Raw genomic sequence first — 24,655 nt, forward strand, 5'->3', positions numbered from 1 at the left:
ACCACAGGAGTGAATTACCTACGTCAAGGAAAAGAAGTGATCTGTTTGCCAACTGGTCTTCAGGACTAGACTGAACTCTCCCAGGGCAAGGACAGTGTCTTGTTCATCCAGGTCACTTACCTTAGCGATGGGCACAGAACATGTAAATGTTTAATAAATGTTTGCTGAATTGAACTCAATTAAATTTTTGAAAAGGATCATAATTCATGTTCCTGGGTACCAATTCTATTAGAAATCCTACCTTCTAGACCACTTGCTCTGAAACAGATTGGCAGCTAGTGACTTTTAAAACAGAGCTTTGCCCTCTGTAAAGACTGCCCTCACTCAGGAAAGGAGGGGAAGAAGACCCTGGCAGGAGCTCCCCAAGACTGACAGGCAGTGTGAGAGAGTGAAAAGGCACAGATTCTGGCCCCAGCCTGTCCTTTCAGGCCACCCTCAACCTTTCTGTACCTCAGATGAACCTCTGAAGTGAGCTCCAACCTGGCTCTGAACTGTAAGCGATGCTGCTGAGAGACCAGGGCTGTGAGGACCGATGACAGCTAGGATATCGGATAACCCCCGTGTCCTCTAAGGACTTTATTGGCAGCTAAGACCTTCCAAGAAAATGCAGAATTCTGGTAACACATAAATACATCAACATGCTAGGAAGCTAAGGAATATGGTAATGGTATGATGCAGAATCTCGCTCCTTTCCTCTCTTTCTTTGTTCCCAATCTGGAACCAGGTGAAATACAAAGTACATAAAGGAATTTTTAAGGAAGAAAAGTGGGGCAATAAACAAACAGATAAAGCCTAACAACATTATTTTTTGTTGTTGTTCTGAGCAGTTCAGATTTCAGCGTTTCAGTGGGGTTCAACTCATGTCTAAACATCCCCAGGCCAGCTCATGGGAGCACTGATTCTCGAGTTGCCTGTGGGGCTTCCGACCATCACATGCACTCAGGTCCACACCTCAGCACCTAGCCGACAAATGAGTAAGGCATGACCTGTATCCATAAGGAGCTTATAATCTAATGAAGAAAGTACATCAATGACTCATGAAAAAGGGCAAATGCAATTAAAAGAAGAGGCATAGAGCACATGAAAATTAAAAGAAGGGAGAAATGATTTCTAATGCAGGTGGGGATGCAGCAGGGGAGAGAAGAGGAATGAGGGATGCGTCAGTGGGGGACATGGGAGCTTGAGGGAGCCTCATGGTACCAGTGAGACTGAGCCACGTGAAGGGGGGTCAGAGTGTGCGGGGGGACAGATGGGAGGAAGGGCGACACAGCTGCTCTCCAGCCACAGGTGACCTGACTTCTAAACACCTCCAACTGTCTTCTTAAAAGCTGCCCCTGGAAAAAGGCCAGGCACTGCTATATCAAATAATGGCTGCAAATGGGCAGAGCACTGTGCTTTTTTTGTGAAACAGGTTATTGCCTTAAGTGTTATCTCTTGTATACTCACTCAGTTTAGGAATAGTCAAATGGTACAATGACTCCCATTAACAAAGCTATTACTGTTAACCTCATCTGATAGGTTGCCCCATATCATTCATGTAACCTCAGGAATATGTACTTCGTATAAAGCAAAGTCCACCTGTATGGGTTCTGTAGAAGCTATTTTGTTGCATTTGGATTGTGGCTTAATTTTTACATGTACCACGATAAACTTTAGAGAATTCTATAGAGATGTGATTTATTTCACATGTAAAACATAAGTTTCAATAAGCTAATCAGTGTTTCAGAGACAATTAGACAGGCTTCCTATGTAAAGAAACCCTTTGCTGCCACTTCTGAAGAGCAAAGGACCTTTTGAAGAGTAAACAGCGACTCCTGGATTCATCAATTTTTGAAAGCTGGAGCACTTACATGCCAGGCTTTGCTTTAAGCACAGTACGTGCACATTAAGACAACAAAGAAACATCTCATATCCTGATTTATTTAAAAATATCTTTGCAGAAAATGTCTACTGTCTAGTTCAAATTTATGAATATCAAATCCACGTTAAGTCCTTCTGTAAAAATCATCAGAATGCTAAGTTTTAAGACATTTAAACTAAATTTCCAATAATTTAACCCTATCTTTCACTGTCTGAAATGACTGTTCTTTAGAATTAAAGTCTGATCAAATGCTTTTACCAAATACCAATACACACTGACACATACCTCTTCCAGCTGTCCTGAAGAAACTGGATTATCTTCATAAGCAGGGAACTGACAACCTGCTTTGCAACTGCAAAAATTATTAATTTCTTCTTCACATTGTGCCATTATTTTACAATTTGCTTCTGAGCTTTCTAAATCGATTTCCAGAGACTCATTCAGGCTACATTCCAAACACTGATTCTGCTTTCCTACTGGCAGAATCCCAGCTGATTCCTCCTGGGAATCCAGTGATGTTTGAGCACTCTTTTCCATTCCAGATTTTTTTAACCTGGGAAGGAATTTTCCAGACTCAAGCTCTGATTTTCCATAGTAATGGCCTTCCTTCTCTGCATCTTCTTCCAGTGGTTTGAGATCTGCCTGTGGATCTTCAAATGCATCAACTTGAGAAGGAATGGGGATATTTGCTTCATCTTTTTCAGATTCAAATTCTGACTCACTTCCTCCTCCTGGGGACAGTTCAGATGCAGAAATAGGGCGAAAGTGAGTCCTAGGAGAGATCCGAATAGCCCTGTATTGTGTTCTGTCAACGCCACATATCCTGGGGTGGAGAACTTCACTGTCTGAATCAGAGCAGAGGATTGATTTCGGTTTAAAACTAGGACTGAAAGATGCAATCCCTTCGGGTTCAAATGAACATTCTACATGAAGAACTTGCGAAAATGGATTGCTTAAGTCAAAGGAAGAGAATGAATATTCAAGTCCAGGATCTTCAACTTGAAAGTTACCACAAGCTCCTAATAAGTCTTCATGGAAGATAAAAGAAAACCCCTTATTCAATCCATTTTCCCCACTCTTCGGCTGGTCATTCTGTTCAAATGACACGAAGGGTTTCCATAACTGCCTGTGACCAGGAGCAAAACTGTTTCCTGGGGTCATAAAGACATCTGTACCAGCTATTGTCACCACGTCAGAAGCTGCACACTGTAACAAACTTCCTTTTGTGTGACTGGGTGGTACTACTGCCCATTCCCCATCGCTATTAAAGGTTTTGAGCTCTCCATAAACTCCTCCGAGAATGAATGAGTTCTCTTTATCTTGGGCCACATCCCAAGGTTTAGAGGGGGTAGTGTAATCACCACCATCCACCTTTGATAGCTCACCAGAAACAAAAGCTCTTTTCTCTGGGTTCTCTTTCTGTCCCTCCCACAGACGATATTCAGATCTCTGCACAGCCTTATTAGGCTCCTGGAGGGGCTCCATTTTAGCTTCAGCGTCCAAACAGCAGCAGCAGTTATTTACATCTGTCGAAAACAACTCATCATCAATCCTTTCTACTTCCACCACAGCTACAGAATTTCTATCTGCCATCTTTGTCCAAATGTCTTTAATAACCCCTGAGCTGTAGCCATCTCCACGTGGGCTGCTTTCACTACATACTTGCGTAGTTTCAAAGGTTTTGTTTTCTGTTTTTTGTTCTAGCTGAATACCACAGACAGATTCTAGTTTAGATTTTTTTTGGAAAACTAATGTCGGAATTTCTCCTAAAGTTCTACTGTTTTGCTGGCAAGTTTCATCTTGCAAAAAATCTAGAAGTTCTTCATCTACATAATTTGACGAGACTCTAGGAACTACATAATTCATATCGTCTGCATTAAACTGTGTGGATTCTTCAAACTGAATGTTTAATGTCTCATTGTCTGAACGTGTTTCTTCTGAATGGGACCATGGACTACAAGTTCTCGTTGAAAGATTAGAACAGTGTTCATTTTCTTCAAAGGCACTATTTTTGGTCCATATTAGTAATCTAGACTGTGTTTTTCCAAGCACATTAGCACTAGAATCTGTATTTTCATTTCCCAAGTTGAGTGTTTCAAAAGAAAATGGTAAAACAGAATTACTGCATTGCACTTCAAACACTGAAAAACAAGAGTTTATACCAGATCCTTCATTAATATCTGAGAAGAGCTCTTGATTGCCAGCAAGCAAATGCGGGTTGAGCACTGTGCTGTCTAAGGTCGGGGAGAGTCTAATTGGAGAATCTCCTCCAAAACTCTCTCCATCGGCATCGCCAGAGCTGGATGAACAGCACTCCCAGAACTGAGCCAGACTGCCAAGGTCTTGCAGGAATAAGCCCTCAGCGCCCACAGAGCTGGTAGAATCTGTCCATATTGCACGTTCCCCTTGCAACTCCATTCCATCTAACACTATGCAACATTCTGCCTCAAAATCTGTTTTCTCTTTGCTTTTTTGTCGAATCATATTCAAAATCCGACTTTCTCCTTGCATTGTTTCTGAGGCACCAGGATCCAACATGGATTGGTCAATATCCACTTCATAGAAGTGTGTTAATTCTGATAGATGAATGTCATCCAAGTATTTGTTGTCCTCCGGCAGAGAACAGAATGAGGTCCCAGTGAGGTCAATATCCTCATTTATAACTGCAGGCATTTCTACAAAATGACCATCAATGAAAGTACCTGCTGCGAGGTATGTTTTATGAATATTATTGTTGCTGATACAAAGACCATGCACTGATTCAGACAATTCTTCTACTGCTTCTGAGGTCAGATCGCTTGTATCTTGCCTGTTTCGGTATGTGGTCTCTAGTTTACTTTTTCTGCTCAAAGGAACAAAATACTCAGCAATCGGTTCGGTATACCACAACGGCTCCTCTTTGTACTCTCTGTCGGTTCTGCTCTCCAGGTGCAGGTCTCTTCCTTCAGCGCTCCCGGCGTCTTTCCTGCCCATCTCCTTCAGCGGCCTTTTACCCCGCTTGCACAGCTGTTTGATGGAACCACTGCTGCTGCTGCTGCTGCTTCCGGCATGCATGCTTCTTTCCGCCTTTTCGCCATGCTTCAGTGAAAGCCTGCTCTGCCCATTCCGCCCTTTTCTGTTTCGGATTTCTCGTGTCTTGTGTCTCACTTTCACACATTTCATGGATGCTTTTAATTCTCCCTGATTACCACTTGAGCTCGAGCCTCCTTCGCTGGAGCCGGAAGACCAGGAGCGAGGGCGCATCTTTCCTTCAGGCTTATGTCGGATTTGCTTTTTGTACAAAGCAGGCTTCTCTTCACCTGTGCCATTCCTAAATTTGTTCTCCTTCTCGTTTTGACTCTTGCTCTGGGTTTTCTCGTGCACGGTGGTGGGCATGTCGCTGCTTCTCTCCTTGATGAGCTCACCTTCGCTGTTGCAGTCCTTCGGGGAGGACGTGTCTGTGCTAGCTGGTGGGGCTGTGGACGATGAAGAAGAGCTAGGGTAAGAACAGACTGCAGACTTGTTCCACACAGTCAGGATTTCTTGCAGGCAAACTGGTTTCTCAGAAAGTGGTGGAAACGCTTCATAGTACCTGAAAAGCAAGTAGAGAATTCAAAAGTGGGCGCTCAGACGTATCAGATATAGTAAAAACAACATCACCAATCGGAGAAATGGGATATTTCATTTCAATAGAGTCAGCGTTTACGTCACCCATGAATGAGTAACTTTTTAAAAATTAGTAATACCGTAAAATATACTTTATATTTAGTTCTATGGATCAAGCACCCTTACGTTCAGCCGTGAGAAAAGCACTATAGGAATATTTAGAAAATACGTTAAGTTGACTTTGATCTTTAAAATTTGGACTTTTGTAAGTCACTAGTTACAAATTAATACAGTGGAAAGAATGTAATATTTTGATACGAAATATCTGAGTTTGAATCTCAGCTCAGTCATTTACTATGCTTGTGACTTTAAGCTAATCGTGTAATGTCTTGGTCCCTTTCCTCACCTGTAAGATGGTGATACTATGACTTACCTCACAAGGCTGCTATGAGCACTGGAAACAGAAGTAGGTGAAAAGCTGGAGAGCAAAGCAGTCGAGAGCATGAGCTCTGAGCCGCACTCCCTGAGTCTGAATCCTCACTCTGCTATTTCCTAGCTGTGTGACCTTAGGCACGATCCTTAACCTCTCTGTGGCCTAGAAAACGGGGTAATTATAGTATCTATCCCACAGAGTTGTGAGGAGTAAAGGAATTAACATGCGAAATGAGTCAGAACGACACCTTCAGTGACTGTTGTTATCGAATCTTTTCTCAGGAGGCAAGTGCAATGTCCAGCATTAAGCAGACCCTCAGAAATGGCAGGTTTCTTGGAATTCAAGTGTTCAGAAAAGGGGATGCTGGTGAGGCCTAGAACAATCAGACAAAGCGGACCACAGCTGAGCCTTGACGTGCCAGATGCGCAGCGGTTTGGTGAGTATAACTGTGAGGCATGGGAACCTGTGTGAGGACACGAAGATGCTGTGCCTCATTAGACCAGCAACCATTGGAAACACAGGGCAGGAAAACCAGGGAGGCTGGCTTCAGAGGGCTTGAAAACAGGAAAGAAGGGTTTTCAGTTTGCTAGGAAACTGGTAGCCACTGAAGATTTCAGAGCAAGACAGACTGACAAAGGAAGACTCGAGAGTCAGGATGGCTACCAAAGCGGGGACTGTCATTCTGGAGGCAAGTCAAGGTCACACATGAAGTGATAAAAGGCCGGGTGTTCAAAGGGCCTATACTTGACTCTCCTTTTCAGTCTAGACCAGAGCTGTCCAACAGAAATATATTATGAGCTTCATAAGTACTTTTTAATGTTCTAGGAATCCCATTAAATGCGGAAGAAGAAAGTGAAATTAATGCCAATAATATATTTTACGTAACCAAATATATCCACATTATCATTTCACATGTAATCAACAGTAAAAACTATCAATATAGTGTTTTACATTCTTTTTAAATGAAGTCTTTGAACGCTGATGGGTATGACACACACGGCACCTCTCAACCTGAAACAGCCATGTCGCAAACGGCCAACAGCCGCACACAGCTACGGCTACCGTGCTGGACAGCACAGCAACACAACCAAGTACTCTTTTTCCCTTCAGATTTAGAAGTTGAGAAGATTCAAATAAAATGTATAATAAGGAAGTCTCCTTACAATGCAGTCAATTTAAATATGAACCATCTACAAAGAAAGACAGAAAAGCATCTTTAGGAAACAAGTCCAACAAGGTCAATGACTTGCCCAGTTCCCTCTGTAATCAGCAAGGGGAACTTGGCTTCCTTGTGTATAAAACAAGGACAAGCCTAATTGCTTACAGCTGTCTCAAAGGACTGGCGTGAATTTCAAAAGTCGTATATGAATGGACCATAAATGGCCTTGTTTGTGTCATTCGTGAATTTCACAAATATTGATTCAATATGCGTGAAAAAGATAAGACCGTCTTATTCACCTTTGAATTCTCAGCGTCAAGCACACAGTAAGTGCTCAATAAATTCCTGAGTTATAAAATATCAAACTAAATAGAATATGACAAACAAAAAACTGTAAACCATGTAGCAGTCATCAGTCTGATTTTAACAAATGCACGCTTTATTACTGAATACAATCTTACATACATTTCCACTTGATCCTTTGCTGTAGGGGATAATTCTGCCTCTGGAGAGGGAGACCCCTCTAACTTTTTGTGAATCTTCTCTTCTGTTATGAAACAAAAATTCAGAAAGATTTGTCTTATATTTAGTTAATAAATGCTCCTGTTTTTTTCTTAAGTAAATTTAATCAGAAATTACATAGGCTCTTGTGGCTTTAAAAGAACGCTACACCAGTTTATATTTTTAATAAAAATCTATTTCTTCAGTGTGCCAGAGGGAACTCTCTGGCTAAACCACATTAACATTGGGCTGAGAAGGGAGAGAGGTTCACCTCATCACTGACAGAGGCTCTAGAGGCACTTAATTAAGAGACTGAAATTCCCTGTGTACTTACTAATTACACCAGAAGGAGAGAACACCTGTTTAGATTCCAAAAATATTTTCTCACAAAACTCTGCACTCACCGACTTCATACTGCCTCATCTTGACTAACACTAATCTGTAAAGAAAGTTATTACAGTTAGCTCTCTGTTACTTAACATCTAGGTGAGGGCTGGGTTTCAACTAAAATAGAAGCAGAGGGCTCTACTCTTAGCTTAGCTCATGATACTGCCCTCAGATTAGAACAAATAAATTGTGCCCTTATTAAAAAGAAGGCTCAAGGCTTGGTGGGCAGCAAAATGACCATGAAGAGGACATGTAAAATAAAGATCCTTAACTTTAATAGGTCACTCTTATTCTATGGGCTTGCAGGAAAGTTGAGAAAAGAGGCTGTGAGGGTTCACGAATCAAAATGACTTAATGAGCTTGTCAAGCCTGCCTTTCCACGAACTTCAAGAGTCAAGGCAAAAGTTCCTTCCAAACCTAAAATAATTAGTTGACACCTTTGCAGGCCTTGATGTCAACAGGCAAATATTAACTTGGGGGGTGGGGGGGAGGAGAAGGATGGGAAAGATAAGAGATTATTGCTCCAGATCCCTGAGCTTCAGTTTGAAGACAAACACAATGAAACGTCTCCTTTCCATGAGGGCACTTGTGGATTAAGTCATCCCTTTGAGGGCAGCGATCTATCGACCAGTGATGGCTATGGAATGACCCAGAAGCCACTCACAGCTAAAGACAGAGCGTGACACTGGCCTGGTGACACACTGAATACAAAGACATTGCTCCTGTTGCCTTTTCTTTCTGATCAATTCTAAGATCTGGTGACTCTACCCCCCTGTGCGTGGATAGCCCTTGGAGGCGGCACTCTCACCTTGCTGGCTCTGCAGGTCCTTCAGCCTGGAGCAGAGCTCCTCCACTAAAGTCTCGATACCAGAGCTCTGCGTGGGAACAGAAATGCACATAGTTTACTGCCAGGTATGTAAGAGTCAGGTATTTGTATACTTTTGTCTTAATATAAAAGCTTTACAAATCTTCCATGTTTCAAAAGAAACACATTCTCAATATTTAAATGAACATAAGAGTTTAAAAACTATAGGTTTCTAGACTCAATTTAGTATACATATTTTACTAATAAAGTATATTCACCGGCACTTACTGATAAAATGTGAAAATACTAACGTACCTCCCAGAGAGGCTTCTGTCTTCCCAGGGATACAGCATCTTGCTCACGGGGGAGCCTAAGGACCTAAATGCCCATCTTACGGTTAAAAGTCAGTCACTATCAAAACCATTATTCAATATCTGTACGAGCAAGGGCTTGTACGAGACTCAATACAAATTAAAATCACAAAAATCTCCTCGTGGTCCTCTGGGAGTACACGGTCTAAAGAAAACAGGTGACTTTTTTTTTTCTCTTAAAGTGAACACTCGTGACTGGAACAAACAGAGCAGGTGGAAAACATATGTCATTACTGCAAGCGAATGTGAAAACTTTACTTTAAGGGTCATGAATAGGGTATTAGCCTCTGTACAGAACTGGGGTAAAATTTAAGGAGAGTGCATGGAAGAGTCTGAAATTGGGAGGAAAAGAATAAGAGCCAAACTCTAAAGAAAAATGAATGATGGAAACAGGCATAAGCAAATCTTTTACTACGTAGACTTTTAAACTTTTAAAATTCTCTATTTCTCACAGGAGGAAAGAAAAATCTTTTACAAGGTACAAAAAAAGTGACCGTATTTCCTAGGAACTTTTTACTTATTCAGTGGCTGAAAGCCCTATTTAAATTGGAATCGAGTCTCTCTAGGCGGTCACAACCCGAACAGACGCACAGGACTCTGCCTCCTGTCGTCCTCACTGGGCCTTGAGGGGCTAAAAATAGACGCTACCCCATTCACTTCACCCAAAATGACTCAGCAAAGTATTACAGATATCCTCAACAAGAAACCGCAGATACACAGTTTGAGCAGCAAGAAAGATTACAATGAAGACAGCTAATTGTAAACATTGATAGTTACAGTCTATCCACATCATATCACAGCTTTTCACAGGAGACAGGACAAAAGAAGAAAGGGAAATGGGCCAGAGGAGAGCTGTCCTTTCCTTAAAAACTCCTAAAAACCATGGCAGACATTAGTCATAAGCACAACTCTGACTACACAACTCCATCGGAAAGGCTCTGCTTACCATAACGTTCAAGGTGTGATGAGTATGGCCGTTTTATTCCACTTCCTCCAGACCATGAACCTAACACCGGTGTCAGCTGACTCGCGGCTGCACGCTGGTCTGTACAGCAAGCCTGTGTCACTGTGTTTCTAAAGCCGGTGCCAGTCTCCAGGGCAGAACACCAAGCCCTAGGGATTGCTTATTCGACTCCGCTCAATCCTCTGCAACGGTGGGCCACCCACCATTCTCCATAGAGCGCTCATTACAATAGTCACCAGATGTTACTTTTTACGCTTTGTCTTGGAAATCACTTCCAAGCAACTGTAAAATTTAGCTGTTCTGGATAGTAATGCAGCTTAGAAGTATATACATTTGCTCTCATATATAAATGGAAAAGAGACAACACGCTTAGTCCTTAACCCTGCACACAAGAGCAAGCTCTACCGACCCCGCTTCTGTCTTCCTTCCTTGATTCCTGCAGCATCATAATTGTATTTTTTCAAAAAAATCATTAGACCGCACTGGGTTATCATAATAGTAAACTGAGCAACAAAAAGGGGTGTCAGAAGCAGCACTGGACCCTGTCATCTCCTGGCAGGCATTCTGAAGTGTCGATTTGGTGCTGTTAATGAGAAATTTTATCCATTTTCCCAACTATGATATTAAGTACTAGATAATTTTATTAATCATATTTTAACAGTATACCATATCCACAAGGGCATTCAAGAATACTGAGAGCCTGCAGTACATTATACTCATATTTTAGTGACAACTCTAAGGGGAAACAATGCCGTAGGTGAAAAAACACTGACATTCTACCGCTTAACTCATGAACTGCTTTTCCCAGCTGTAAGATGGGTAATACCCACTTACCTCCCAGTACCAAACCAACATGAGAAGCTGCTCTGCAAACCACAGGAGCACTCTAAAATTCAAGTTATGGTATCCAAATCTGGACACCGGGGGGCGCACACACGGAGCCGGGCACTTTTCAGGAGACGTTCAATAAGCGGTCTTCCAGACACACGACCATTCACTCATGTACTTCTCACTCACTCACTCACTCCGCAAATGGGCAGGGCCCCCGACGGCCAGGCAGGACACCCGCAGAGATGAGCTCCCTACCCTCAGGGAGTTTACTCTCGAATAACTGTCACTTCTCACAGTTGGGAGATGGCCGGGGGCAATGTATCTGGGCCCGCACTCCTGCCTTGCCCATACTCACTGGGCAGTGGGGTGCAGCGCCGCTCCTGGTCTCTGAACACCTCCCTCTCAAGATTCCCGAGGGTAAACTAAGGTGATGTGCGTGTGAGGCGCCTCTCAGAGTGCCTGTCACATGAGTCACCTAAATACTGGTGCCCCCTCTAGACTGTCGATACGTTTCTCACTTCCCAGAGTCTCATTTTTGGATTCACTGCTTTTAAAATGCCTTGAGTTTTTGCTCTGATTTGAGTTTGAGGGTGGAGGAGTAGGAAGGGTAACTAACCTGATCCAGATACCGCAAAGTCCTCTGGATTCTGCCGGGACTCCACGGTGCCGGCACTGCTGCCTTCCCTCTCCTAGGCTACAGCGTGGAGCCAGACACTTTCGTGATGATGCGGCCCAGATCAAACACTGCAGCTACTGCCCCACTGCTTCTGGGAAAGATTTTTTATTTGTTCCCTGATAAATTTCTATTATTTCCCATACCACAGCGTTTCCAATGCTTCTCCCCCCTCTCTGTGCTTCCCATCCTTCTCAACTACTGACCTTAATCATCAGCATCAAGGAAACAAAGGCAATCTGCCTCATTCTGCCTCATTCTCTCTCCTCTCCGGAGTCAAAGGCTTCTGTAGCTATGTTAATCATCTCAAAGGTTAATCTTTTATGGAGAACCCTTTGGGACTGGATACTGCCTAAATGCGTGACAGGCAGTTCCACACCAACCCTGTGATCATTAACCAATGTGGTACTCAGGGGCACTCAACCGCCTGGTCCCTGCCGCTGGGAGTCAAAGAGACGTGGGTTTGAACTTCACCTCAGGGTTAGCCACATGACCCCCCTTAAGCCAGTCACCTAGCAAAGCCTTACTTTTCACAGCTGGAAAATGGGAGCATACCAATGACACTTCCAAATAGCTGGGTTTTGAACTTCTTGTATTGGTCCCCTAATATTTTTTTTCTTTCCTATTTACCATTTCTTCGTTTTTTGGTTTTACTTCCTGGGAGATTTCCTCAGCTATACCTTCCAACCCTTCTGTTGAGTTCTTTCATTCCTATTATCATGTTTAGAATTTTCAAGAGATCATCTTGTCCCTTGGATTGTTTCTTCTTTGCAGCAACCTTTTCCTCAGAGAGAAATTCCCCAATCTTCAGAGTTCTGGCAGACAGGGAGAAGAAAGGGATGGGGATTCAACAATTTGCCAACTTTCATTTAGTCCCCAGTTTTCATTATGGTATCTCATGCTTTCCCTCAGAGGTGCCTGGTGTCCCAAGCCTGTCTGGTTTCCATCTGTCACGAAAGTACCTGTCAGGACGGGGAAAGCCTGGTACCCTCAGTGAGCCACGACTCCTGGCACTCGCCCCTAGTGTAGGCCCCTCCCCCAAATGTGCTAGGATTCCTCAGTGAGACACTAGCAATTGTGACGCATGCCATCTCGGAATGCTAACTCCCGGGCTCCATCTGCCGCAGACGGAAGCCTAAGCTAGCCACGCGGGGAAGGTCACAGCTCCTGGCTATCCCTCCTGAGGCGCCAGACAAGCTAAGAGAGCAATCTTGGATGTTCCGGTCCCAGCTGCCAATGACTGCAACAGTATGAGACCTCAAACAAGACCAGCGGGGGCTTCCCTGGTGGCGCAGTGGTTAAGAATCCGCCTGCCAATGCATGGGACACGGGTTCGATCCCTGGCCCGGGAAGACCCCACATGCCGCGGAGCAAATAAACCCGTGCACCACAACTACTGAGCCTGCACCACTACTGAAGCCCACGTGCCTAGAGCCTGTGTTCTGCAACAAGAGAAGCCACGACAATGAGAAGCCCGCGCACCGCAACGAAGAGTGGCCCCCGCTAGCTGTAGCTAGAGAAAGCCCGCGCACAGCAACGAAGACGCAACACAGCCAAAAATAAAAACAAATAAATAAATTTATTTTTAAAAAAAACAAACAAACAAGACCAGGGGGACTTCCCCAGAGGTCCAGTCGCTAAGACTCTGTGCTCCCAATGCAGGGGGGCCGGGTTCGATCCCTGGTCAGGGAACTAGATCCCACACGCCACAACTAAGAGCCCGCATGCCGCAACTAAAAGATCCCGCGTGCAGCAATGACGATCCCGCACGCGCCAACTAAGACCCAGCACAGCCAAATAACTAAATATTAAAATATATATATATCAATAGTTAAAAAAAAAAAAAAACCCAGACCAGCAAAAGAGCCTCCCAGCTGAGCCCTACCCAACCCACAGACTTGTTAAGTCAATAAACAAAAGAGCACCAGTAAGACAACTGAGAATATATACCAGGGTTCATAAACTCATGTCTTCAGTGGCCAGGGAAGTAATACAAACATGTGACACCCAGGTATAATGCAATAGGAAGCAGTGGGGCACGTGGCTACGTGGATGGAATAAACATCCATGGCCTACAGCCATTTAAGGATAATTTTTAAACAAAAAACCCAAACAAACAAAAGGCTGTCTCTGCCAAGGCACCTGCATGAGGGCTGTGATTCCCATCGTTAAACACAGGAGGATCTACAAAAATCTACCCAATGGCTTGCCTCCAGCTCTTATTTATATTCGCTCTCTAGAATGTGGTATAGAGGAGGAGGGAAGTATGCAATGGATAAATATTACTGCACACCTACTATAGGCCAAGGAGGCATATTAGAAAAGATAATCTTTCTGGTTAGGTCCATAGCTTTCATCAGGTACGCAAGCCTGTGATGCTAAAATGGTGAAAAAAACAACTGACTTTAATGTAGTAGCCTGATGCCTAAGTATATACTCTAGAAAAGGCACTGTACATATGCACAAGGGTGGGAGCACAAGAACGGTCCTTGCTGTGTTCTTTATAACAATCAAAACTGGGAAACAACTGAAAGGTCCATTACCAGAAGAATAAATAGCTTTACAGTGTTACAATGGACATTTAGCGGTGAAGAGAAATTATAAGATCATACTAGTAACATAGATAAATCTTTCAAAATGTTAACTAAAAGAAGCAAGTTACAAAATACATAGAGTATGATACCATTCATATAAAGCTAACATGCAAAATAGTCACACATTTGTGTATCCCCTCAAACAACATTTAGTAAAAGTGTAAAGATGTGCACGGGAGAGAGGAAAACCAAGTTCAGAGCACTGGTAACCTTGGAGAGGGATGGAGAGAAGTGCCACGAGGAAAGGGCACTTGCGGGGCTCAAGCTGTTTTCATAACTGTGTTTCTCAAGCCACGTACACAGGTGCGCACTGTTCTGGTCTCTGCCCCTCCCCGTGTCTGCCTTCCCGCCCTCACGCACTCGGTCTGTCACACCCCACTCCATAACCCCCACGTATGCCTCTTTTTATGTCCTTTTGCTCACCTCACCCTCAGATTTTTAGAGCAGCCCCTCCCACTCGTTTCCTTTTCCACACCCTCACTTTCAGCATTTAATAGTGTAGGAAATTTCCGATAAAAATCCCAACTTTCTACCTTTTCTAAAAAGAGAGAAGACCTGGCACCACCGGGACGGTGTTTCCCACAGGCCAACCCGCTCCCCATCGCCTCATTCATTTAGCGTCCTACTCAGCCCCTGGAGACACGCCAGACGGCAAGCTCTGGCCAAACAAGCAAGTGGTCTATTGTTCAATCTCCTCCCCCAAACCACCCAGCCCATCAACCCCAGACACGCATATCCAACTGCGTTTTCAAAACCTCCACCGGCTCTCTCTCACAGGCATCTCACGTTCAAATCCTAATTCATACCCATCCACCCACAAATTAGTGTTTCTTCCCCAATTTCCTTTTCCTCAGTAAATGAAGATTCCTTTCTTGCAGTTGCTCAGCCCAAAAACCTTGGCTATCTTCTCTGACTCTGCCCTCTTCCTCCACCCTACATCCAATCTTGTCAGCTCTACCTTCAAAATACATTTAGAAACTAACAAGGTCTCGCCCTCATCGGCCTTCTGGACTAATACTAAGGTAACAGCTGGACTAATAAGGTAATAGCTCCTTACCTGCTTTCTCTGCATCTGCCTCTGCCCCTCCATCTACCCTGCCTCGCCCCAACCCATCTACTCTTAAATGCAGCAGCCAGCAGCACCTTATCAGCATTTAAGTCAAGTTACATCGGCCCTCTGCTCCAAACTCTCCAACTTTCAAGGCTTCTCAGAGGAAAAGCCAAAGCCCTCATAACGGCCTACAGGCTTCCTTGAATGCCCAGCTCTATCTATGCCCAAGGAGATAAGGCCTAGGCTTCCTCAGGCAGGGTTGGCTGTGACAACACAGCAATTGTGAGCATTCTTGGCTTTAATAACCACTGGCTTCTCAGGGGTCTGGCCTGTAGAGGGAGCACAGCATCACCTCTTACAACGTAGACAGCGCACCCAGACGGGTACTGCACGCATTTAAGGGCTCAGTAAATATTAGTTAGTTATCACTGTCTTGATGCTCATTATCCAGAATGGGTAAGTTCAAACATCAGCATGCAAAGAAACAATGTATATGGTCAAAATTAACCTTGAAAGTAAATTGCCATAAATGACTTTACATGTTTTTTTATATACAACCCTGTACAGCATATAAACAATACATACGCAAAATATTGAGATGTACTATGTACTTTTACTGGCAAAAAGAATTTTACTGGTGAACTTAGCTGAATGTGAAAATATGAGCAGTTGCAATAAGACTTCACTGTACCGAGGACATAAATCCTCTACAAGACTCTTTAAATAACCACAGATCAAGTCAGTTACCCAGGGTAAGTTGCAGTGCTGTTACTTTCAAGACTAACTTAATTGAAATAAGTTATCATTGCCTCCTAACTTTATTCCCCAAACAGGGCCTTGTTGAGTTTCTAATATTCTAACCATTCCCAAAATGGGAGATGAAACACTAGCTCTGATTCAGTTTTAAGTAGCTCAATAAAAATAAAACAGAAATATAACTAATTATTAAAAACAAAAACAAAACAATATGAAAAGCTCCAACTCTGGGGAAAGAGAAAACAGAACCAAGTAAACTTGAGGATTCAAAACACAACAGTTGGCACAGTTCCACTTTTTATGTTTTTAAAAGGGAGAGAGGGAGGTGTGGATATATGTAACCACATCAGGGATGTGCCATGTCCACTGGTAACAGAAACAGAACAACTTAGGATAACATCACGTAACTATAAAATGCCCACCTGGGGGAGGTCTGAGTGACCTATCGCTGAGTCACAGCACCGTTCTTATTTACAGACCCCATTACTAACTGCACTCAAAGCAAATGCAAAATGTTACAGCAAAAAATGAGTACCAGAGAATTCCATGTTATTTGCATGTTTAAACGAAGAGTACTAGCGAAGGCAGTTTCAGCTGGGACTTAACAAACAACAAAGCCCATTAAAGGTCATGGTCCCCAACAGGAATAAACAATGGCTCACAGATGTTCACGGGTGTTGCCAAACTATCATCAATGTATAAAATTAAATTTGGACATAACTGAGTTTCCTTATGGTTTTGGTGACGTTTCTCAGATAAATATTGGGCTGAGCGGGTTCAGAGACGTGCTGAAATGTGGGTACAACTTGATGCAAGGATTAAGTGGAGGCACAGCATCACACCACAGGGATGTAAAACTGCAGTCAGAGAAGTCAACCATTCTATTTAAACCATGGCGCAGCGAAGAGTCTGATAACAGCTAATATTGTAGCTGTAACAGTCACACATGCACACACGAAAGTAACGAGAAAAGAATTCATCTCACATGTAACGCAAAACATCACCTCTACCTACCTACCTAATACAGTGATAGCATCACCTATGTTATTGTCTTGTGATTATGTCATTAACATTTTAAGCAACTAGACTGTAAACCTGTTAGTGGCTTTTGACTCTGATCAGTTAGTAGTGACTACACAGAGCTGCACAAAGAAGGAGTCTAAGTTGGCATTAGAACTGGGTGGGAAAGCAAAGCACAGAATCGCGAACATTACCATCCTCAGTATTTAGGGAATGAACAACACACCCATGTGCAAACATTCACTGTGGCAAAAATATAAGATAAAATAGAACTCTGCATTATGATTTCCTACATAGGGCCTTCTTTGCTCTCTTCTTTTCACTGAAGCCACCAGGCAGATTCTAGAAAAAAAAAACCAGCCTACAGTTCGTAAGTGACCACAGTGAATCCTTTCCATTGTTACAGGCCATAGTTAGAGAGGGTTCTTTTCAACTTCTTTCCATTGGCTCCCAAGAGCCAGGTGAGCTGTCTTAAGGGGGCTGTGCACTGATGCACACACAGCAGGCGGCTCGGGACAGGGCTCCGGGTCTTGAGGACTTCCTATTTCCTTTTCACTCTGTCCCCAAGCACTCGGCTGAGCTCCTGGTGTATGACTGGCACATTCACTTCCTCAGCCGACTTTAATTTGGTAAGATTAAAAAAACAATCCTTATTAGGAAAAAGAACGCAATAATTTTTAATAAAATGAGAAGGAAAGAGTTAGGACAAATATGCTTCATTGGGTTTGAAAACAAAAATCCTGCCTTTGACAGCCAGGCAAAGGAAAGCATTTTCTAAAGCAACAACTTAAAGAATCAAAGATCTGTGCAAGCCACTCTCCTCCCCTGCACTGTTTCTACCTGACACCGAGTTCTCTGTTGGCACACATCATGCTCAGCTAGGATGAATTACACACACTCAAAAAGCTGTCAGAGGAGCAGGGTCTTGCACTGCACACAACAAGGTGCCTGTGCTCCCCCTTCGCCCACAGTTGATTTCAGCTGTCCTTGTTTTTCAGTCCACTTCACCATGAGTCGAAGGCTAGAGTCATTTCTCAGCAACTTTGGTCCAAAGCAGAAATAAGATCCTTTCCCAGATTGAAACTCCCTACTCATATTTTCCTCCCAACCATGACTCAGCAGTAGCTTTTTTGGATTTTGCTCAAAGAATTTACCTGAACTAACCTCTCACTTTTAAAAACCATCTCCATTTTCAATTCCTTTAAAAGCTCTGAATTCCTTTACCAATCTATTACCCCCTTCAGTGTCACACAGAAAACACCTTTTGGGTAACTGTCCAACCACCCCCTTTTCTCTGAGGACTGCCCATCACTCAGCCCCTGCTGAAGGAGTGGACCTGCAGGCGACTCTGTCCCCTCGCCACAGCTTATCAAAGCACAGGTGGACAACTGGCCCAAGCCTAGCAAATCAGATTCTCCCTCAACTGAATGGGGTTGGGTACCAGACTTCAGCAGTCATGCTGGGCTGGAGCTAGAATGGTCATTTTTTCACCATGCGTGTGCCGAAGCAGAGAAAGCCAGACTTCGGGTAGAGAGGGAATGACCCAGAAACACAGAGAGAAGCAAATGAGAGACTGTGGGTCATTAGAGAAAATGACTTTGGCTGCCAATCATTTGGTTCCCAGTTCAGGTCACTCCCCAGGCTGCTGCATTTCCAGCACTGGGTTTCAATGAGATATCCCTGTAACCTTTATGTATATTTCCATTTTTTCTTAAACTAGGTTAATTATGTTCCTTCTCTTTGTAACAAAAAGGTACCTAAGATAACCACATGAGTGGTAACTTCCAAATTCCTATCCCATAGTCTATGAGGCAGCAGCTTCAAGAAATCAGAAGTTAAAAAAAAATCCAAGAGGTGAGGGAGAGGAAAACAGTGGGAAGGGGAAAAAGAAGGACTGGATGAAAGTGGAAGACTCTTTGGAAACTGAGGTTCAACTCAATTCAAGAGAGATGCAGGACCTTCTACACGACAGGCACTCACTCCGCTAGGCACCAGGAGATGCAAAGACGGGGAACTCACAGTCCTGGCGTCCAAGGAGCACAGTCGTGAAGGGAAGACAGAAATGCACAACTGCATTTAGGATGTGAGGGTACGCACCAGGTACCATGGGCACAGGCCAGGGAGTCGGGCTCCCACAGACAACTCTGAGCAGGATGATAACACACAGCTGGGAAGCACTGAACAAGCTTTCAAGGGCATGTGTGGTACGTGGGAGACAAAACAGAACTTCTGCAGATCATCAAATGGAGCAAAGCTGGTTACCCCCAACACCAGACCTCCTGATGACTTCATTTAGGAAGGAAGTTTCTGCAGGTCGGAAGCTTCTCTACACACCTGGTATGAATCTTCTCAATTTAACTTTGAATTGTAAAGGTCCTTAAAGCACACTATCTCAAATAGCATGGTAAAAGCAAAATAATTTTCTAAGTAGTTATGATCTCAGAGATTATATCATATAGTGAGTAACAAAGAATCAGAGTATTAATTTAAATAGGCGATTATGTTCTAAAACTATGTTGTTATTTCAGGATGCTGAAGGACAAGAAATATTTTACATGAAACGTTAAAAGGTCACTAAAACAATCTTATAATATTTTCCTTAAAAACAAACAAAAAATTATGAATCAAGCAAACATAGTGTTCTTAAATGTTAGAACTGCTTTCCCACTTCTAGCAATGTATCCAAAATATATATATATACCATGGAAAAAGCCACGCATGAATATATTCTAGACAGCATAACAAAAAATCAAGAGCAATCTAAATATCCAGTAATAAAGAATATATTAGGTGGCTATTGGAATATTATTTGATGAAATATAACTTAGCCACTAAAAAGAATAAAGATAATGTATCAATAATAACAAAATGAAATATATGTTAAATGGGGAAAAATACATATAAAATTTTATGTATTCTCCAATTACAATAGTACATAAAAAAGAATATATTATATAAAACTCAATATATATAGAAAAATGTTATAAAGGAAAACATGACAATGTTTACGTAACAGTGGTGAGATAATGAGTACTTTACTTTTCTAAGTTTTTTTTGGTCAAGATGTATTATCGGTAAACTTTTAAGAAACACCGCCTCCTTTTTTTCTCCCCTAAGTATTAGAAATCAAATGTAAACTTACTTCATCAGAAGCAGATCGAAGACACTGGACAGCAGCCTGTTTTTTCATTTCTTCTAGAGTTAGATCTGAGCACTTTTTCTTACTCTTTCCCCATTTCTTATAAGCTCCTTTTTCCCAGCCCAGGAAGATGTCATTCTCCTAAAATAAGATTGGACGAGTTTCAATGATCAACGCTGAATCACAAGTTTCAAACACTTATTATTTCCCACATACTTACACATATATTCCCCTACCAAATTATTTTCATTCACAAATTGGTACACACTAATAAATTAAGAGACCACAGGACACTGTCAATGAGAACACTTCAGAATAATCCATTGTTTTGATATCTGTTACTGAAGTAATTATTATTTAGGATTTATGATCTCAATAAATCTGACCCATTTATATTTATAGAAAATGCTAATAAACTCATTCACATGTAAATTCAAGTGTTATCATTTAAATTTCAGTATAAATTCTAAACTATACACACAATTAAACGTCCTCTTTTCTGTACTTCCCACTCGTCAATAATGACTAGTTCACGTTACCAGCAGATTTTTTTTTTTTCCCGGCCGCGCCACACGGCATACAGGATCCTAGCTCCCAGACCAGGAATTGAACCCGTGCCCCCTGCGGTTGAAGGGCAAAGTCCTAACCACTGGATCGCCAGGGAAGTCCCTTACTAGCAGATTTTAACATTTAACAGGTGAATGGTTCATTCCTATATCTTGCAGTCTAAAAAACAACAGATATAAAATATTTTACATATTTTAAGCTTATTTTCCCCTTGATTATATATGCCCGTTATAAAAACTAAGGAAAACTGGAAAAGCAGGAAGAAAGCAAATCATCCACGATCCTACCACCCAGAGAAAATTATAACAATTTGGTCTGCTTCATTTGGTCTTTTTCACATGCTTTAAAAAAACACATGATTGAATTCACACTATTTGTACAATTTTGTACTTAACTTATGTTGTAAACATTACCCCCATGTTACTACAAATTCTTTGGTTATACAATATTCCAAGATGTAGGCTTACTTTACCTCCCTAAACTGGGACTTGAGTATTTTTAATTGCTTTGCCACTTCATTTTGCCCTTCATTTGATAAATTATTATTAAAACCAGTGGACACACAAGGGGGGGGGGAAGATTAGAAAGAAAGACAAAGGCAAAATTAAGAAAACTCCTTAGAAGAATATTTGGCCTACAGTGGGCCCTCAGGAAATAGATATGAATTAATGAATGAGACGGAAGAAAGGAAAAGCACAATAATAATAAATTCAAAAGATCTCTTGGATCAAATCATATACCATCAACTGTGTAGGCAATCTTTACTTTGATCAAATACATAAAATTACTTTCATGCCACCAGATAAGAGTGGGAGGACCCCTCCCCTCTATACTCATCATAATTAACATACATTTTATTTAATTTCTTGGGCATGTTTGCAGATCTCGTGAACCCGAAAAACATATTTGCTGGCTGAGTGGTGTCAATTCCATTTGCCAAGGGAAAATGTGCTTGATGGCCAAGTAAGAACTCTCAGTATATTTCCATTTATCTAATGTGTTTGGCTGGACGACACCTGAAACCTGACACTCCTTATCAGCGATATCTTCTGGAGACAGAGCTTGTCCTTTCACAGGAGCAGAAACAGAACCATAACAACGTAGATTTGAAGCTTCTGAAGACAGAGGAAATGTTATAATTTTCCTCTATTGTTCACAGTGTATAAAACAAAGAAGGTAGAAAAGTTCTGTGTAATTACTGAAAACAGGACTCCTTTCTGTTTGAGTTGCTGAGACTGGCTTTCTCTTTACTCAGCATTATAAACATGTTTCTCTACTGAAGCTATATATATATATTTTTTTTTTAATATTTATTTATTTATTTATTTATATTTTGGCTGCGCCAGGTCTTAGTTACGGCATGCGAGATCTTTTAGTTGCAGCATGCAGGATCTAGTTCCCCAACCAGGGATTGAACCCGGGCCCCCCACGTTGGGAGCATGGAGTCCTACCCACTGGACCACCAGGGAAGTCCACTGGTGGTCCAGTAGTGGAAGTCCACTACTGGAGCTATATTAAAGCTCAGCAGGGTTAATAACACATTCAAAGGTCCAAATAAAGTTTTATTATACAGACAGAAGGGACTTTCAAAATTCACATGGACACACAGTCCTTCTGGAGGGCAGTTTGACAATACATATCAAATATCTTAAACATGCATATGTACTTTTGATCAATAATTCTACTTCCGGGAATTTAGCCTAAGGAAAAAAAATCACCAAAGTGTGCATAGATTTAGCTACAGTGATGTTGATCATATAGCTGTCAATAACAGCAAACATGTAGAAACAACCTAAATGTCAAATAAGGAGGACTTGGTTAATAAGTTATAATTCATCCAGGCAATTAGATATTACAGCCATTAAAGAGATTATGAAGTGTATTTACTGACATGGGAAGCTACTCACAATATATGTAAGAGAAGTAGTTTATACAACAGTATGATCTCATTTTTGGTTAAAATACACATGCACACCTATTAATGTGCATTAAAATGTCTGAGAGAAATGTACTAAGAGGCCACCAAGGAGCTTGTCTCTTGGTGAACAGGAATAGGAATCTATAACTTTTCTTGTAACTAGGTCATACTCCTTTAACAGTCGAAAGTTGTTTTTAGTTTTTCGCTTTTTTAATGGAATACTCTTAAGTCAAGAATAGAGAAATGAGAAGAGTTCCTGTAGCTCTTCACCTAGAACACGTGTCTGGCACTCGCTTTGTTTGTCACATACCATAGAATTTGCTTTTTAAATATACAATTCAGTGGTTTTTAGTATAATTCACAGGGTTATGCAACAATCACCATGACCTTATTTTTTTTTAATTAATTTATTTTTGGCTGCATTGGGTCTTTGTTGCCGCACGCAGGCTTTCTCTAGTTGCGGCGAGCGGGGGCTACTCTTTGTTGCAGTGCGCGGGCTTCTCATTGCGGTGGCTTCTCTTGTTTCAGAGTTCGGGCTCTAGGCGCACAGGCCTCAGTAGTTGTGGCTCGCGGGCTCTAGAGCACAGGCTCAATAGTTGTGGCGCACAGGCTTAGTTGCTCTGCGGCATGTGGGATCTTCCTGGACTAGGGATCGAACCCATGTCCCCTGCATTGGCAGGCGGATTCTTAACCACTGCGCCACCAGGGAAGTCCCACCATTACCTTATTTTGAAACATTTTTCATCACCCCAAAAAGAAGCCCTGTACCCACTAGCAGTTACTTCCTATTCCTCTCTCCCCCAAGTCACTGGTAACTACTAATCTGTTGTCTCTATAGATTTTCCTATGCTAGACATTTCATATAAATGGAATTATACAATCCATATCCTTTCCTGCCTGGCTTCTTTTGTTTAGTGTAACGTTTTAAAGGCTCATTCATGTTGTGGCATGTATCAGTACTTCATTCCCTTTTATGACTAAATAATATTTCACTGCATGGATGTACCACATTTTGTTTATCCATTCATCCACTGATAGACATCTGGATTGTTCTCACCTTTCGGCTATTGTGAATAATACTGCTGTGAACATTCATATACAAGTTTTTGTATGAACACATATTTTCAATCTTGTTGGGGATATACCTAGGAGTGGAATTGCTGAGTCACATGGTAACTCTATATTCAACCTTTTGAAGAGCTGCCAGACTATTCTTCAAAGCAGCTATACCATTTTACAATCACACCAGAAGTATATGAGGATTCTAATTTCTCTACATCCTCACCAACATTTGTTATTGTCTGTGTTTTTTACTTTAGCCATCCTAGTGAGGATGAAGTGGTATCTCATCATTTTCCCTAATGACCAATGAAGTTAAGCACCTTTTAATGTGCTTATTGGCCATTTGTATATCTTCTTTGGACAAATGTCTATTCAAATCTTTTGCCCATTTTTAAATTATCTATTCGAATACACATCCCTTATCAGATATAAATGATTTGCAAATATTTTATCTAATTCATTTTTTTAATATTTATTTTCTTTATTATTATTATTTTTTTGGCTGCGTCGGGTCTTAGTTGTGGTACATGGGATCTTCGCTGAGGCATGCAGGATCTTTTGTTGCGGCGCGGGCTTCTTTCTAGTTGTGGCGTGCGGGTTTTCTCTCTCTAGTTGTGGCACGCAGGCTCTGTAGTTTGCGGCAGGCGGGCTCTCTAGTTGAGGTGTGCAGGCTTAGTTGCCCCGCAGCATGTGGGATCTTAGTTCTATGACCAGGGATCAAACCCGAGTCCCCTGCAATGGAAGGTGGATTTTTTACCACCGGACCACTAGGGAAGTCCCTATTTTATCTAATTCTATGGGTTGTCTTTTCACTTTCTTGATGATGTCCTTTGAAGTATAAAAGTTTTTCACTGTGATGAAGTTAATACATTGATATCTTCTTTGGCTGCTTGTGCTTTGGTATCTAAGAAACCATTGCCTAATCCAAGTCATGAAGATTTACTCTTATGTTTTCTCCTAAGTTTTATTCTTTTAGCT

At 42.0% G+C, this 24,655-nt stretch overlaps 1 protein-coding gene across 8 annotated transcripts in view; it reads right to left on the reverse strand.

The window, feature by feature from the left end:
* KIAA0232 (KIAA0232 ortholog) overlaps positions 1 to 24,655 on the reverse strand; it is an 88,933-nt gene that overhangs the window by 13,555 nt on the left and 50,723 nt on the right. For 5 of the 8 annotated variants that reach the window (XR_009701076.1, XM_061191955.1, XM_061191954.1 and 2 more), the window contains exons 3-6: positions 20,134 to 20,271; positions 8,735 to 8,801; positions 7,504 to 7,585; positions 2,147 to 5,432 (exon numbers count right to left, since the gene is read on the reverse strand). Coding sequence is in view for 7 of the 8 variants with exons in the window: in XM_061191955.1 (XP_061047938.1) it covers positions 2,147 to 5,432; positions 7,504 to 7,585; positions 8,735 to 8,801; positions 20,134 to 20,271 (3,573 nt within the window). In the remaining variant the exon portion in view is untranslated. Of the gene's footprint in view, positions 1 to 2,146; positions 5,433 to 7,503; positions 7,586 to 7,943; positions 7,979 to 8,734; positions 8,802 to 20,133; positions 20,272 to 24,655 lie in introns of those variants that run through there. The other 3 variants (XM_061191958.1, XM_061191956.1, XM_061191957.1) reach the window with 3 other exon arrangements.

The sequence above is a fragment of the Eubalaena glacialis genome, chromosome 5, assembly GCF_028564815.1.
Source record: "Eubalaena glacialis isolate mEubGla1 chromosome 5, mEubGla1.1.hap2.+ XY, whole genome shotgun sequence".
Taxonomy (NCBI): domain Eukaryota; kingdom Metazoa; phylum Chordata; class Mammalia; order Artiodactyla; family Balaenidae; genus Eubalaena; species Eubalaena glacialis.